Here is a 17135-nt window from a genome sequence, read left to right as displayed (position 1 = left end):
CTTCCTGGCCAGTGATCCATGATTAATCAGTCTGAGGATTCAGTTGTGCCTCAAGTGCCCAAAGGTTGGCAAACCCTGCTTTAATTGAGGCAATTGCATACATTCTTACATACTCTTCTGACAGGAGCGTAAAAGTGGTTCGGATTATTAATACATTTATACAATGTCTTGTGAAATGCTTTTTTAAACATTGTTTTATTTTGCTAAAAACAAATCACCCTAGAAGACCGTGGAGGTGTCTGTCACAATTTATTAAAATAATTCAGAGTGTGTTCTCTGATCATTGAGTTTGGGTTTTGTGTTATGTGTAAGTAAATGTATTTATTTACTCCTTTTTTTTTTTGTTAGAAGAAATCGGCTATTGGTGTCGAAAGAAAATGACTTCTATGAAAGACCACTCAACATTACACGAGTTACCGGAAAGCAGCTCGGATGAGAGTTTTCCTCAATTTAACACAGTTGACAGGGAGGCAATCTGGGCTGAAGTAGAGAAAGACCCTGAGAAGATGAGAAACGAGCTGACAGTAAATCATGCGAATTACACTATGTCCCAAGGAGAAGAGGATCAGGACAGTGAGCACACCGAATCGGCGGATACAAGCACCGGGCACAACGACAGCGAGAACACCTCTTCCTTCACCACGAGCTCAGCTGATTTGAGCAATGAGCAAACTTGTGCAGATGGCCCTGGTGGCCAAGGGAACCTGAAAATCATAGGCCACCCAAACATGGCCTACGTGGATTCCCCCAGACAAAGTACATTGCTAAACCTGGTACGCACCGGATCTGACGTAACGCAGACGTCCGAGTCCCTGTCCAGTGATGATGAAGCGGATCTGGAGCTTCAAGCCATCAGAAGCACCCGACTTCTGAAGCAGCAGAAAGAGAAGGAAGAGTTGATTGAGGCCCTGTTTAAACACATTCTTCTGTATTTGCAGCCCTACGATTCCAAAAGGGTGTTGTATGCTTTTTCGGTGCTAGAAGCCATTCTGAAAACCAACCCCAAAGAATTTATTGAGGCCGTCGCTAGCACCAGCATGGACACCAGCTCCACAGCCCACCTCAACCTTATATATAACCTACTGGCGCGCCATCAGGAAGCCCTTGTTGGGCAGAGTTTTTATGGCAAGCTTCAGACGCAGTCTCCATCAATGTGTCCTCATTCTCTTTTGATAGAGCTTTTGACATACCTCTGCCTGAGCTTCCTGCGTGCTTATTACCCATGTTACCTCAAGGTCAACCATAAGGATGTGCTGGGCAACAGAGATGTTCAAGTGAAAAGCGTTGAAGTCTTGATCAGGGTCATGTCTCAGTTGGCCACCATGGCCAAGTCATCGGAGGGCAAGAATGTTGAGTTCATCCACAACTTACTTGAGAGGTGTAAAGTACAAGAATTTGTTCTTCTCTCGCTGTCTGCTTCCATGTACACAAGCCAAAAAAGATACAAGTTTATGTCATCGGGCTTTAATAAAGACCCTGAAGAAGAGTTGTTTGAAGAGAGCGTTATCAATTTTGGTCAAGACCAAATCTGGAGCGAGCATCCGCTACAGATTGAGCTCCTGAAGCTCCTCCAGATATTGATTCTCCTGGAGCATCACCTGCACCAACAACAAGAAGACCAGGAGAACTATATAGACCTCTCAAAGGAATGGCAACGAGGCCTCAGCTTTCAGCGGTCTATTAATGCAATGCAGTACGTGCAGTCTCACGCGATAACTTCTCAAGGCTTGTTTGTCTCCGCAGTGGTGGGAGCCCTGCGTCCAGAATACGGATACGGGATGCACCCTCCGTGGGTGGCCTTGGTCACGTCATCTCTACCTTATTTTGGAAAATCATTGGGGCTGACGGTGGCACCTTTTGTTGCGCAGATATGTAAGAACTTGGATGAGCTTGTGAAGCAGTATGAAAATGAGTCTGTGAACATTAGGTAAGCTTGCTTTTTCTAAATACCAAATTGTCATCAGGCAACCATTTCATCTCCTGGCGTGAAACGTTTAGTAACTTAAACTTCCAATACCTAGCCAGCTGGGTGGGTGGATTTCAGGTTTATTAGACTATTTAGACTATTTAGATATGCAGCATGCTTATTTCAGTCCAAAAAAATATTTAAAATCTTTAAAAGTGCGTTTTATAATTTCTGACTTCTACTAATCCATTGCAGCAAAGCTTGTTTCATTTGGATATTAAGTTTGCAACAGAAAGTTGAAATTAAGTCCTCAGCCACATCTAATAGACGTCTTTTACATCCTAAGGTCACCCTTCATAGTCTAGGAGATGCCGTCATAACCGTCTCATGACTTTTATGTGTTTTGTTGGTAGAATACACCGAGTATTCATGCATTCGACGCTGAAGGGAATATATCTATTTCATTATAGTTGGATTCACTAGACCATCAAGCGTCATTTTGGGGTTGTTTTTTTTTCATGCTAATAAATAACATTCATCTGTTACTGGGATAAGACAGAACAAATTAGCAGTTTGTTAAAGTATCTGGTTGTTATTACACAATGCTATGAAGTATTATTTAATGATCCGACAATTATTTAATATCACCAGGGTCAGTCCTGCATTATGTTATTTGAAAGCAGCTGCTCATGACAAGATATAAACACTTGTCTTTTATTTTTATTAACAGCGTGACTACTAAACGAGAGAACGTTTCCCCCGATTACCCCCTCACTCTATTGGAAGGCCTGACAACAATTGGCCATTTTTGCCTTTTGGATCATCCCACGCAATCAAAAAAGGTAACTTATTTATCGGCATACGGGGGGGGGGGATTTAACCCCTTAATGACAAATGCATTGTTTTCAATGAGTTTAGGGACCGCCGATTGTCCTTAAGGGGTTAAAATCTCTTGCTTTTTGGAGAGAGCCCTGGAAAACCTTATTCTTACTTCTACACAAAGCTAGCTTTACACACGTACGCTTAATACCCTTAGCATTCAAGGCCAGGTTAAATTCCATTCTGCTTGAATTACACCGAATTGTTTGCTTTAGTCCTCCTCAACAGATCCTGCCAACCTAAAGAACGCACGGAACGCCATTCTAGAGGAGCTCCCCCGGATCGTTAATAGCTTATCGCTTCTGTGGAGCGTCATCAACAAACAAGAAAGAGAGAAGAGACCTTCAGATCTGCTTGGTACAATTAAAGGGTCGTCTTCGGTTTATTTCAAAACCACCAAAGTAAGATAATGTTCCCTGTTAAGATAAAAAAAAAAAAATAAGGGAAAATAAGAACCTCTACACACGGCTAGAGTAAAATGGACTCTTGGCGGGCACTTTGTACATTGTGCGGGAATATACGTTTATGTGAGGAAATAATGAATTTGTGAAGGTAGAAGGAGTGGTGGATATGAGGGTAGAGGAGAGAGCAGAGTCAAGTCAAATCACCGAGACGGTGAACTTCATCTGTTGGGTGGATTGTGGCATTCTTAAACGGGATGAAGATATAAGGAATCGGTGATTTGATTGAGGAGACGAGAGGTCAGAAGAAGTAAATGATTGTGTAAACAGTGTACAGGTATCCAAAAGAAGAGTTGAGGCCCCAGAACTGAGCGTTTGGGCACACCAACGGAGAGCGTCAGGGGAGATGAACACATGTCAGGGAAGTAGGCACTAAATAGAGGCAGGATTTGAGGGAGGAGAGACCTTTGTCGTGAATAACAGGGAAATGAGGGGCTTGCAGAAGAGGGGGTGATAAAAGAATCTCAAAGGTCGAAATCCCAAACACTATACCAAAGACTAGATGTGACGGACAGACCTCTGTCCATGGTGGATTGATAATGTGTAGAGGTTTGGGAGATAACAGGAACGGGGGAGCGCAGGTGGGAAGCCTATGATGTCCATGTAAGAGGCACCAACTCTGGCTACTTCCAGTTTTTATTTATTTTTTCTCTTTCTCTCTACAGACGCTAAAGCAGAAAATTCTGGATTTCCTGAACCCTCTAACGGGACACTTAGGGGTGCAGCTGATCGCTGCTGTCGCCGCCGTGTGGAAAAGAAAAAGATTTAACAAGAACCAAAGTAAAGCTAAGGTGAAGTATATTTACTGTACCCAGTTACTTACATGTCGATGAGGCTTGTGTTGAGCAATAGTCAGCTGTAGGCCAGCGAGGCACCTCAGAAGTTGTATTTGCAATCTAGTTGGAGAACCAGCTGCTTATCCAAAGTTATTAGATTTGTTCTCAATGAAGGAAAAAAAACCCTATAAGCCTTCCATTCTTAGAATAACAATGAAGTATTTCTAATCACTTCTACAGATTATTCCAGTGCCTAGCGAGTCTCAGCTCACCCTGGTTGACTTAGTATTTGCATTGAAGAGCTTGAAGATCGACACAATCTTGCATCTGGTCAAAGAAGTTGTGAGGAAGCCGCCGCAGATAAAAGGAGACGAGGTATTATTTACTATAGACTGAAGATCTTCATGGTTGGAAATTCCAAATCTCAAGAAGTTCCAAAATAATTCATCCCCTTTTTTTTTTTTTTATATGGTTTTTTATATGGTTATGAATAAAAAAGTGTTTCTGATTGATATCGTGGAACTTGGTCTTATCACCTAATAACCCAATGAAATGTTCTGCTGATTGGGCAATTTTATTATGTTTCTATGGTGACAAGCCTATTCCTAACCCATTTTCACCAGAATCACTTTTAGTAGGTAACCTCCTTCAGGTTTGAGAATATGCATTATACACAAACTAGTTTTTAGATTTAGGTAATAAATAACAGATTATATAAGCAGATGGCAGCCCACTTCACACTCCTCGCACATTTCGCTTTTAGATTTAGACTTCACACTCTTAGACTTTCTTGTGCTACCTCGTATGTCATTACAAATATATGAAAATGACCATGATGCACTTTTTAAACCTGAAAAAAACCAGCATAACTGTGGGACAGATTAAATTACAAATAAAACCCCCATCACCACCACCAACGCAGCAGATCAAGCCATTGAATGAAGCTCCTTGTTTTTCCAGCAATCCATATTTCACAAATTAAATGCCGTAGATGCGCAACAGAAAATAAATAATATTAAATAAAAATAATAAATATTAATAAATAATTTAAATAATTTTTTAATAAAAAAAATTTGAATAAAAACTAAACCCTAATGTAAAAAGCTGCAAAATGTTCTGTAGGGACATTGACCACTGCGGGTGAGCTGTGCAAATGTGCATATAACACAATGGATCGTATTTATAATGTAATGGTTATAAACGGGTTAGCAGGTACTCGCGGTTCCCTAGCCCCCCCAAGACCATGTTTCAAACTACCAAGACCCCCTCCCCAGGCATTCTGGCACCTTCCAGCTTTACCCTTCTTCTCATTACTACGTGTGATGTTTCGCTCGTTGAGGTGGCCAATGTAGCTGTTGATTCATTAACGCGTTTCTACGTTTTTTGTTCTATACATAATACATTAGCATAATTACTCAGTGCTACGTACAGTTAAAATTATAAAACCTGTACCCTTTGAAACCTTTGGCTCTCTTTGTTCCCTGTGAGTTTAGACGGCTTCTTGCCGTACCGCAACTAAACTGAACCACAAAGGGGATGAAGAATTCAGGTTTTAAATGGGTAGGAACATTCCATCAAGAATTAACATTAAAAAATCTATACGTTTATGTAGCAATACAGTTACATAAATCCATTTTAATAATATGTTACTAATTTTTCTCTTAAATCTCTGCAGAAGTCTTCCTTGGTTGATATTCCGATGCTTCAGTTCAGTTACGCTTTTATTCAAAGGTAAAAAAAAACATAATTTTTGAGTATTATACACTTTGTATCTACAGATCTAACAGAGATGCTGGATTTGCCTTGGCGATAGGTTTAGTCCATCAAGGGTCTTTAAAAAAAATATATATATTTCTTACTTTTCTCTACTATAAACTCTATAAACAGAGTTGCTGTTTATGTATGAAGCACAAACGCTTTCTGTATGGCTATAGTCATAAGGCGTCCATGCGCAAAATATCAGTGCCTGAGTACAGAAAGGAATAAGGGTAGTGATTGACAGGCTTGTGGACTTGCTCGCCGTGCAACCTTTCTTGCTAAGATCAGACTACCTTGCAGAAAATAGATGAACTTGCCGTTGTGTCTCAGCCATCACCAGCAACGTATGATTGAGAGATGAGACATTAGGAGGCGTCTGATTGATTCTCTTTGTGTTAATAGGTTATCACCGTCCGACATGCAGGAAAACTTCCAGCCCTTGTTGGCGCTGCTGAAAGAGTCTGTGCCGCTCAACCTGGCTCCTCCCGGCTTCTTCCTATTGTTAAGGTACGTTTCCTCCTCATTTCTTTCCCCCTCGTCTGTTTTTCATCAAGCTGCTACATTTCATTATAATAATAGGGCCCCAGCAGATTCCATAGAGCTATTACTAGAGGAGAGAGCGGAAAAACAACAAAAACATTACGTGACAGTAACACGTAAGACAAAATGCTACAAATACAACAGAGGGTCCTACTCCAATCTGCTGCATGCGTCTCCTGTCCTCCTAACCAGAAAGCTACTCAATCTCTTCTCTGGATCGTTCTTCTCGGTTGGCCAAAAAAAAGTAGTATGGTGTCTATGAAAATCTGACTATATGGATTTATAACCATTTGTGGCTGTTTTGTTGATCTGTTGCCTAACAGAAACCGTTGTGGCTTTCAATATTAGCTTGAATATTAGTTAACGTTTCCCATTTGTCTCAAAACAGCATCCTGAATGATTTTGTAAACCGGACACCTAATTTGGATAACAAAAAAGACCAGAAGGATCTGCAGGTAGAATCACGGTTGTCATTTTTTTAAGAAAGTTTCTCCATACCAAAACAGAGTGTCTAGTGACTTTTCCCCTTTGTATAAATTCATTTTGGAAATTGCTACTGCAATATTACCTGTATCACTAATTTAACTCCTAAAAGGCATTTCAGGATGATTTCCGATGGCTCTAGATGGGTATTTACAGAGAAACCGACCCGTATTTGTGCTCAAAATAAAACCATAACCAATCCAAGCTAGCGACTATAAAGAGAGAAAATCATCAGAAGTGTGGACCACAGAGACAATTAGGTCCCAAATTGGTTAATGGTTCAGGGTAATCAGAAGGAGTATAGATGCAAATAGGGGTTTTAATATCCCATGTATGTTTCCCTTTAAACAATAAAGAATATTGAAGGACTTGCCTTATAGTTCATAGGTTAGTTTTGTGGAGAATTCCCCCTTCTGGCATACAGTTATACTTTACAAATAAAAGAATAAAAACCTATAAATGCTTTATTCCTCTGGTTGAGCCACGCATTGCAAACCGTTCTCATGTATCTTTAGTCGCTCAAACACAATCCATTCCCTGTTTCAGGAGGTGACCCAGAAGATCTTGGAAGCCGTCGGCAATGTCGCCGGCTCCTCGCTGGAGCAGACTAGCTGGCTGAGCCGCAATCTGGAGGTCAAAGCTCAGCCACAGGTCTCTTTAGATGATGCAGATGATGCTGAGGATATATACGGTAAGAGAGAGAGAGTCATACCATCAACACTTTGCTGGAGAAGGTGTTGAAAAGCCAAGCCGTGTGAAGCCACATACATAACCAAACGTGTCTGGCAAAAGTGTTGTACTGAATCTGCAGCCAATGCTTGTTTGGAGATATCCTGAACACGTGTACTTTAATGTGCCCATTGAGGACAGTTGCAAAGTACTATAGTGCTGTGTTCCTAAGGCATGTTGTACTTGACACTCACGGTGTATGTGTTCTTCTTTATTTGATGTTTGCCCCGTGCAGAGGAGTCTTCTGCGGCACAATCCTCCATGGTTTCAGCCTCTGCCCCGTCTGTCTACAGCGTCCACGCTCTCTCGATGCTCGCAGAGGTGAGTCCTGTTGTGCTGCCTGTATCCGCTCATTAATTTAATTTAGTCCATTAATCTCCTGATCCCAAGTTCCTTGGGGAGCACTTAATAGTTGTTGTACACAAGGATCTCTCATGTGGTTCAACAGGCAGCTGCCACGTTCTTCAAGAGAAACTATAATTGGAACACAGGTCTCTCGTGTTTGGGCAATAATAATGTGACACGCTAGAATATCCCTGACACTAACAAACCTCAAAGGGCTCAAAATATTATTTTCCTTAAGCTGTTAGTGCCATAGGGGTGAGCAAGACTGTCTGCATGCATATGGTGACACGTGCGATTGTTGTAGCTATAAAATATTGATTTACCGAAATTATCTTCATAAGGTCCTGGCGACTCTTCTGGACATGGTTTACAGGAGTGATGAAAAAGAGAAAGCTGTTCCTTTAATATCCCGCTTGCTGTACTACGTCTTTCCTTATCTACGAAATCACAGGTAAACTATCGACCGTCGATTGCTAGAGAAATGCCTGACATTGCGGTGGAGATCATTCCAAAATTCACACCTATTCTGTGTGATCCATGTTGTTTTTTTATAACATATTGCAGAAATATTACATTGTAAATGACCTGAGATATTAATCTTGCGTTTGTTCCTCTGGTATCCCAGGCCTTTGAGACTAACTCACCCTTGTTTCTTATCTTTTGTAGCGGATACAATTCTCCCAGTTTTCGTGCTGGCGCCCAGCTACTCGGCAGTCTCAGCGGGTACGCCTATACCAAACGGGCCTGGAAGAAGGAGGTCCTGGACCTGTTTATGGACCCTGGCTTTTTCCAGATGGACACCTCCTGCGTTCAGTAAGTCAGAAACTAATGGTTGGATGTTGCCAAATTGGGGTTATTTCTATTGCGGTACGGCAGATGTTTTTGTTAAGTTTTGAATCCAAAATGCCTATTTAAAAAGAATAGCTTTTTATATGTATAAGATAAAGCATCCAATAAGTATCCATAATATGTGTATTAAATGTAAATGAATGTCCAGGATGCATTTTAAGGTCTGGTATACAATCTCCTGTGTTTCAGCTGGAAGTCCATTATTGACCATCTATTGACCCATGAGAAAACCATGTTTAAGGATCTGATGAGTATGTAGCCAGGTCTTTTGCTTACGCTTTTTTTATTATATATATCTGGTCTTCTATTCCATGTCTGTTCGTCTTTTCTTTGTGGTGTCTTCATTGTTAGGCCTCCTTTTCTTGTTATCTCTTCACCTTGCCGTCTCCTCTCTCCTTTCATTCCGTTGTTCTTCTTTGTTCGCTGGAACATATTAACGCATGTATTGAGCTCTCACCCCAAAATGTTTTTCTTTTGCAGACATGCCGAGCAGCTCTTTAAAGCTCTACCCAAGCAGTGAGCAAAAGGCCATGTTGCTAAAGCGTCAAGGCTTTGCCGTGTTCAGCGGTGAACCTGATCAGTATCACCTCTACCTGCCTCTAATACAAGGTGAAGACCTTTTGAGGATTATTGTCTATAAAGGGTGTCTGAAATCAAAAACAAAAGTCTGATTGTTATTTTAACCATTTCTTATTGTGACATAATCAGTGCTTTAAAAACAATGTATCAATGTGGGGTAGTATAGAGTATGAATGAGGCGCGTAGAGTATGAATGAGGCGTGTAGGAAGGCTGGCTGTTTTAATAGAAGATCTTGCTCTTTGGGCCACATCATCCTTCTTTGCTCTCAGTTTTTATGTTTCTATTATTCCTACAGAGCGACTTACAGAAAATATCCGGAATGGGCAAACTCCTATTATGGCAGCACAGATGTTCCTGTTTTTCCGTGTCCTCTTACTAAGGATTTCCCCTCAGCATCTCACTTCATTGTGGCCAATTATGGCCACAGAGTTGGTAAGAAAATTTGATTTACCCAATATTATGATTTATAGCGCTGAGCACCTAGAATAGAGAAGCATCAGGGGAGGAAGAAGGACAGAAGGATTTTGGTCCCAAAGAGGCACTGTCCCTCATGAAAAAGGACACTTGTCTTGACTTTCCGGCTCTCCGCAGCGTTGTTCCGGGCCTGGTGTAGTAGATCCTCAACAGGACAGGGACTTGATGCACACCCTGTCCCCCCATAATTCGAGGAATAGGGGAGAGGCTGTCCACGTGCTGTGAGCACTGGCTGCACCCTTTTACAGAATTACTACACCAAACTCGGATAATGCTGCGGAACGCTGGGACAAGCGGACCACCAGAGACGACAGAAGACGTGGAGTTAAGGTGATGGAGACACGGAGAAGGTAGGGAGACAATGACAGAGCGAGTGTGAAAGAGAGCGATAGTGGGAAGAAAAACAAAATGCAAACGAAAATTTGGAGCACCGCTGCTTCTTTTTCGTTTTTTATTTGTTTGGGTCCCCTCCTGGTTTTCAGAAATTTGTACGAATTGACAAAAATGGCAAATTTAATTAAAATTCTTACAAACCTGAAAACACAAGTCTAGTAAATATATAATAAAAGTCAGGTTTGTAATGTGTTTTTCTCCTGACTTATTTTTTTTAGATACATGCATTTGTCCAACTCCAAGATCGCTTAATGGAAGAGGATACTTTGTCAAAGTAAGACCTTTTTTTCTTTTAGCATCTAAAACCAGTTCCCCGTTTTAACAGCTTAGCTGTTCTCTACGGACTTGGTATACTTTGCCACAGACAAATATATATATATATATATTAGAAAGAAAAAAAAAATTGATGTAAATATAGATTTTTTTTTAGGTATCCTTAAAAGACTTAGGATCCCAAAAAGAAACCCTAAAAAGGGAGGAGTGTTAAAAAAATAAAAATAAAAAAAAATGTAATTATTATGTATAACAACATGGTCTAAAGATGTACCTTCATAGACCTCATATAACCTCCCTAATACTTACATACCCTGTTTAGGATTAAAAAAAAAAATCACCTTTGTAGTCTCCTGTTTATTCTCCTGTATCCTCCTGTGTATTTCCGTATATCCTGTATCCTCCTGTGTATACCCCTGTATTCTGTATCCTCCTGTGTATTCCCCTGTATTCTGTATCCTCCTGTGTATTCCCCTGTATTCTGTATCCTCCTGTGTATTTCCGTATATTCTGTCTCCTCCTGTGTATTCCCCTGTATTCTGTCTCCTCCTGTGTATTCCCCTGTATTCTGTCTCCTCCTGTGTATTCCCCTGTATTCTGTCTCCTCCTGTGTATTCCCCTGTATTCTGTCTCCTCCTGTGTATTCCCCTGTATTCTGTCTCCTCCTGTGTATTCCCCTGTATTCTGTCTCCTCCTGTGTATTCCCCTGTATTCTGTCTCCTCCTGTGTATTCCCCTGTATTCTGTCTCCTCCTGTGTATTCCCCTGTATTCTGTCTCCTCCTGTGTATTCCCCTGTATTCTGTCTCCTCCTGTGTATTCCCCTGTATTCTGTCTCCTCCTGTGTATTCCCCTGTATTCTGTCTCCTCCTGTGTATTCCCCTGTATTCTGTATCCTCCTGTGTATTCCCCTGTATTCTGTCTCCTCCTGTGTATTCCCCTGTATTCTGTCTCCTCCTGTGTATTCCCCTGTATTCTGTCTCCTCCTGTGTATTCCCCTGTATTCTGTCTCCTCCTGTGTATTCCCCTGTATTCTGTCTCCTCCTGTGTATTCCCCTGTATTCTGTCTCCTCCTGTGTATTCCCCTGTATTCTGTCTCCTCCTGTGTATTCCCCTGTATTCTGTCTCCTCCTGTGTATTCCCCTGTATTCTGTCTCCTCCTGTGTATTCCCCTGTATTCTGTCTCCTCCTGTGTATTCCCCTGTATTCTGTCTCCTCCTGTGTATTCCCCTGTATTCTGTCTCCTCCTGTGTATTCCCCTGTATTCTGTATCCTCCTGTGTATCCCTGTATGAGAGAAAGAGAGAGAAAGAAAAAGAAAAAAACAACAAATATGAAAGAATGAAAAGACAGGTCAAATGGTTCTTATGTACTGTCAAATTCTATATTTGTGTGCACAACCACCCTTTGATAAATGTTACGTTTATGCTCGACCTGACTTCCAGTTCACGTGTTTCTTTATTAACCCTTACAGAACCGGTAAACCCAGTAAATCCAAAGCCGTGGCAGCGGAGAGCAACGGGCCTGTATACTGCGAGATCCAGCAAAGCTCGCTCGACCTCTACTTATCGGCCAGCAAGTTCCTGGACACGGCCCTGTCGTTCCCGCCGGATAGGATGCCTCTGTTTCAGATGTGAGTCTTTTATAAATAAGATCTGTAAATACGGTATCTCCGCCATAGGATTCCCACGCAGGAAGCGCTTGCTTAAAGAGACAGTTTGCTGATATAGTTGGGAGCGCTTTCTGATGAGACCCTCGTCGGATATACATTAACGTAGATATGATGTCTGGAGTGTGCAGCAGCAGAGTACTGAAATCTACCGTTCAGAAAAGGATTAATTACAAATTATTTAATAAAGGTTCATTATCTTCCGTAGACATTAGAGGGCAAAGTTCCGCACCCATCTCGTGTCGAATGTTTTATCTCCTTTTGAGAATGTCAGCCTAAACATAAAACTCTGAGCGCGGCAAGTTTTCTCCTTATCTTTGATGATGAGTTCAGGTCCTCCGCCACATACATGTTGCTGAGTTTCCTTTATCGCTTTGTTATTGAGTAACGTTTACCACACTGTGTAGTCCAAAAGTTAACCCCTTAAAGACGATTGACATGCCAGACACGTCACGGAAAAACATGCAGTTAAAGACAATAAAAGAGCTTAGAAAACAATTAACGATCGCTTTCCTCTCTCAGCCGGTGTTGTGAAATTCCCTCGATATCAAGGCAAACAGTGAGAGTAAAAAGGTTCTCATAGAGGGTAAAAAGGTTCTCATAGAGGGTATGTCCGGACCCTCCTGAGACCTCTGACAGGTACTGCCATCAACAATGCAGAGATGTGATGTAATTAAAGGTGTAATCTTAAAATTCCAGGTTGGCCCAACTACACCCAGAGGGAGTAATTATCTTGGAAGAGTTTGAGATTGCCTCGTGGCATACATTCAGGAGGCACCATCTGCCCTTATTATGTTCACCCCCCCCCACACTTGATATGCTGACACTGCAGTGGACGCTCGCCTGCTTGGTCCTTTTTTTAATGAGCTTTCAGCTCGTTAAATTCCTTGGAAGTCTCATGTGAGCCAGTACTGGAGCTGGCTGGTGGCAAGTAGAGTCCACATCAGCTGAACATATGTCCTGCAAGCCTAGGAGCCGGAGGGCTTAATCCCTCCACAGGATAATGCATAGGAGCCGGAGGGCTTAATCCCTCCACAGGATAATGCATAGGAGCCGGAGGGCTTAATCCCTCCACGGGAGAATGCAAACATTTAAAAGGGACACTTGGTATGATGGCAGGAGCGTCTCTTTAACAACTCGGTTAAAGTGAATTTGCTACATCAGTTAGTAAAATGCAAGCATCGAGCGATCACATCAAATATTTGGCGAGAAGTACATGGAAGGGGAAAGAAATGGTATTATCAATGCAAAAGTAGTAGTAGCGCGGCAGGTAACACAGATTTATGGCTCTAGTCATTGGACTATTGAACCCTGAAATGTTGTGTGATGGAAAATGATCAACATGATCCACTCAAGCAGTTCTTTGTGTCGTGACCCAAACCACAAACTGGAGACTGATAATGTTGATCAATTGAAATACACCGCGGAAAAAATAATCAATGAAGAACTGCTCAGCACAATAAACAGACCTTTTCATTACTGGTTGAGTAAGATGTTCACCTCATCGTGAAGCTTTGCTCGGTTGGATGGTAATCGGTGTGTGAATGAAACGTTATACAGGCGCTGATTTATCATTCCTCATCTTACTGCTCTGGGTATTTCAGGTACCGATGGGCTTTTGTCCCAGAAGTCGATACAGATTCCTGTAACATGACTTCGGAGGTTGGAGAGAGTCATCACGAATGCAAACCCCATGTTGTTCGAATACTAGAGCTGCTGAAATTGAGATTTGGGGTGAGTAGTGGACCCCGCGGGACGCACATTCTGCTTTTGGTGGGTCTGTGTATGTAGAGAATAGGGGGCATCCATTAATGCACAGAAATGGGTTCTCCGTTTACTAACCATTTGAGTGAAGCATCTAGTCTAGCATTTGTTCAAATGTAACGAATTAGACCGTAATCAGTCGTTGGTCTCGTCTTAGATTCAGGAGCCGTATGCCGATCCTATGCATGTTTAATCCCCTCACTGTATTAACTTCTACCACTTCTGCTGGGAGGCTGTTCCACTTACATTAGTTGCAGCATGGTCACCTCCTGATCCTGGTAGAGCTACAGAATATTTCTGCCCTGTCCAAATTTTACACTTCAGGTGTATCCGTAACATATGGATCTCCAACAAAGTCTTCAGGGAAAGAGTCAGACTGAGATGTACCCCCCTAACTCTTCTCAACGCGTTTCGCAATAACTTTCTCTGCATTTATCTTCAGGAAAACCTCACCGAAGAAGCTGCGCTGAAGCGCCGTGAATTCCCTCTTCTCAATCTCCGTTCTGTTTCCCACATAACACAGCTGATGCCCTTCTTCAGGACCCTCAGCTACGCCTTCAAAGCAAAGGGGCACGGATCACACCAGGCTCTGGCGTCTAGTGTCTATGTGGAATACCCCGTAGAAGACTCCGCCAGGGTGCTGAGGGAACTCGAAGAAAATGTGGAGTCTGACTTCTTGGACGTCGTAGCTGGTTAAAAAAAAAAAAAAAAAAAAAAAGCAAATACTTGTGCAAAACATCCAAAAGAAGTGTTAGACATCAAAGGCAGAAACCGGCAAGAAGTGTGTGAATGAAAAATGAAAAAACTTTTAGACTTGAATTAAAAAGTGCGCATTCAAAGCGGTGCATGCACAATGTGAAAATTACTCATTACAATTACTTTATTTACGATAAACTGGGCTTGGAGTGCGCAGCGGACATCTGTTTTATTTCAGGCTCTTTAACGTAAGGGTAAAACGCTCTATTTTTTCCCCCGCTCGCGTTTTAAATGGTTTGCAGTTAAGATACGTTTTGTCGGAAGCAGTCGGGATGTGCTCTCACATCCATCTTTGGATCGGCATCGGAGTCCCAAAGAGATTATTTTATCTGCTTATTTATATCGTTATTTATTGATTACGCCCATTGTAGAGTAAAGGACTTAATAATAAGTCATCCTATTACATATCGGTGTCACGCTTACACACATACACACAATTAAACTAACATACACTCACTCACTCATACATACATTGTAATACGTACATACTCTGTGCGAGCAGCCTTGCTGTCACCATGGGGTCACATAAGCTTGCGTTACGTGACCCCGCTAAATTCCTGTCAGGGTCGGACTTCAAAGACTTCGGCTTCATCCATTGTTATAAACGGAACACTTAGAGATTCCAGATCCATTTCACCAAAACTCTGATCAGTGACTTCATTTAAAATATCTCTGTTTGTGTTTTCTTTCTGTTGCTTGTATTTTTAATTATTATTTTTACGGCTGGTAAGAGTTTGGAATCGACCTCGTTGTTTTTCTATACGTCGCTTTGTTTGTGATGGAGCTGCTCCCATATGGAGATTTAGTTAATATGTGCGTTCGTTTTATGTCATTTTGGATAACGTCCTAAAGTAAACATTCCTGTATGCACATTACCAAAGCCTCCGTATAAATATGAACCTGCTCACGACGGCCGGGGACTCAAACGTCCCAAGCTGTGATGGAGTGCTGGAGTTCCAGCTCTCCGACTTTACTGTACGTTACGAAGGTCCGACCCTGGTGGTCTTCCCCGGGAAGGAGAGCGGACCTGGCTCTCCCTCCTGGCTTTGCGAGGGGAGGGTCTACCTGTGACAAGGGCAGGGCTAGCCCCAGAGAGCATTACATGGATTGGGAGTGGGCGGGGAATTGGGTTGGGAGTGGGTGTGGCTAAAACCTACTCCCCTGTCCTGGAGAAAAAGGAGAATGACCTGGGTGTTCATAATATGAACCAATAGGATGGTCCAGTCGGCCGAATCATTATGTTGCTATGGTGATAAGACCACTTTTGAGGCTTTCCACCCAAATCACTTTTTATAGATGACCCCAATGCATCAAAATTGATAGACGGCTCTAAATGTGAATTGTTTTTTTTTTCTTTCTTTTTTTTTTGTACAGGAAAAAAAAGTTTTATTGTTTGAACTGGACCATGATCCATAAATAATCAAATAGTTTCTCTTGTTTATAAATTGCATTGTTTTTGCTTTTTTTTTGAATGTGTGCGGTTTTTTTTCTCCCCCTGTGTGTTTTTAATATGAATGTAATTTGGTAACTGGTTGAAGTGGGAAAGATTTGTTAGAGGTAAATCATCTGTTTGAATATTAATATAAAAAAAAAATGCAAATGTTTAATATGAGGGGTTCAGGCTCAAAACAGGAATGGTTAACGTGTAAAATAATGAATGTTAATAAACGTTATATAAACTTTCTGTGCTAGAAAATATTTTATTGCACTCCATCGCTCATTGTCGCCGAGAGCTTGTATCTGTCCTATTAATTAGAAATACTCAAATAATTTTATTAGGACAAAAATTATTATACATTAATGAAGCTCTACCTTCTCAAATGTTATGATAGAATATCTTTTTATTGATTTAATATAATCCTCACTTTGTTTTATGCCTAATGCAGAAATCAAGGAAGAATTGGTCAAATTTAGACCCAAAATGGCACTGGCTGGTGTTTTCAAGTTATTTTTTTTCTAATTTTCTAATGGCCAAAGAAGGAACATTTTTTGTGTTCTGTTTCTCTTCTCCAAAATACACAAAGAAAGCAAAAATGTAAAAAAAAAATAATACATGGGATTTAACCGCTTCTACCAGCAGATTCCATACAGCTTCTACAATGGAGGAAATACAAAAGTAACAATACCATTAACCCCTTAAAACCTTCATGGTGTTCAGTGCGGTCATGCAAAAATGTGCCCAAAAACCTATATTGACGGATATGAAGTAAATATGGGTGCGCTCGCCCATGCGCGATGCTACCGAGGCAGTCCGTGGGAACCAATTAGCAACCACCTACGTCACGCGATCTCTGTGATTGGCTAATCACAGGACACTAGGGGTGTGTCTGCCTCCATCTTGGATGTTCGCTGAAGACTGTTTAGTGATACATTGTGTTTCCAGGAGAGCAGAGAGAATTCTGATCCATTGATACATTTTCTATAGAACTTTTTTTCATTTTTACCATGTGTGTGTTTCGTTAAGATTGCCCCTTTTCCATGTTTTCGGTACCCACAACTTACA

At 41.4% G+C, this 17135-nt stretch overlaps 1 protein-coding gene across 1 annotated transcript in view; it reads left to right on the top strand.

Moving 5' to 3' along the window:
* LOC149275836 (protein DOP1B-like) overlaps positions 1 to 14573 on the top strand; it is a 35486-nt gene extending 20913 nt beyond the window's left edge. Inside the window, exons 18-36 of the mRNA XM_089504233.1 lie at positions 349 to 1927; positions 2637 to 2748; positions 3001 to 3186; positions 3912 to 4037; positions 4263 to 4397; positions 5698 to 5753; positions 6183 to 6287; positions 6709 to 6775; positions 7350 to 7494; positions 7768 to 7853; positions 8219 to 8328; positions 8544 to 8690; positions 8916 to 8977; positions 9207 to 9335; positions 9602 to 9738; positions 10392 to 10447; positions 11918 to 12076; positions 13717 to 13846; positions 14319 to 14573. Coding sequence (XP_089360359.1) covers positions 349 to 1927; positions 2637 to 2748; positions 3001 to 3186; positions 3912 to 4037; positions 4263 to 4397; positions 5698 to 5753; positions 6183 to 6287; positions 6709 to 6775; positions 7350 to 7494; positions 7768 to 7853; positions 8219 to 8328; positions 8544 to 8690; positions 8916 to 8977; positions 9207 to 9335; positions 9602 to 9738; positions 10392 to 10447; positions 11918 to 12076; positions 13717 to 13846; positions 14319 to 14573 — 3782 coding nt within the window. The remainder of the gene's footprint in view (positions 1 to 348; positions 1928 to 2636; positions 2749 to 3000; positions 3187 to 3911; positions 4038 to 4262; positions 4398 to 5697; positions 5754 to 6182; positions 6288 to 6708; positions 6776 to 7349; positions 7495 to 7767; positions 7854 to 8218; positions 8329 to 8543; positions 8691 to 8915; positions 8978 to 9206; positions 9336 to 9601; positions 9739 to 10391; positions 10448 to 11917; positions 12077 to 13716; positions 13847 to 14318) is intronic.
* The last annotated feature ends 2562 nt before the right edge of the window (positions 14574 to 17135 follow it).

This window comes from Sceloporus occidentalis, unplaced genomic scaffold (genome assembly GCF_023333645.1).
Source record: "Sceloporus occidentalis isolate IW3139 unplaced genomic scaffold, rSceOcc1.0.p SCAF_262, whole genome shotgun sequence".
In the NCBI taxonomy this organism is placed as follows: Eukaryota; Metazoa; Chordata; class Lepidosauria; order Squamata; family Phrynosomatidae; genus Sceloporus; species Sceloporus occidentalis.
The sequence above is the reverse complement of the archived record's forward strand: the minus strand, read 5'-3'. Positions and strand labels throughout refer to the sequence as shown.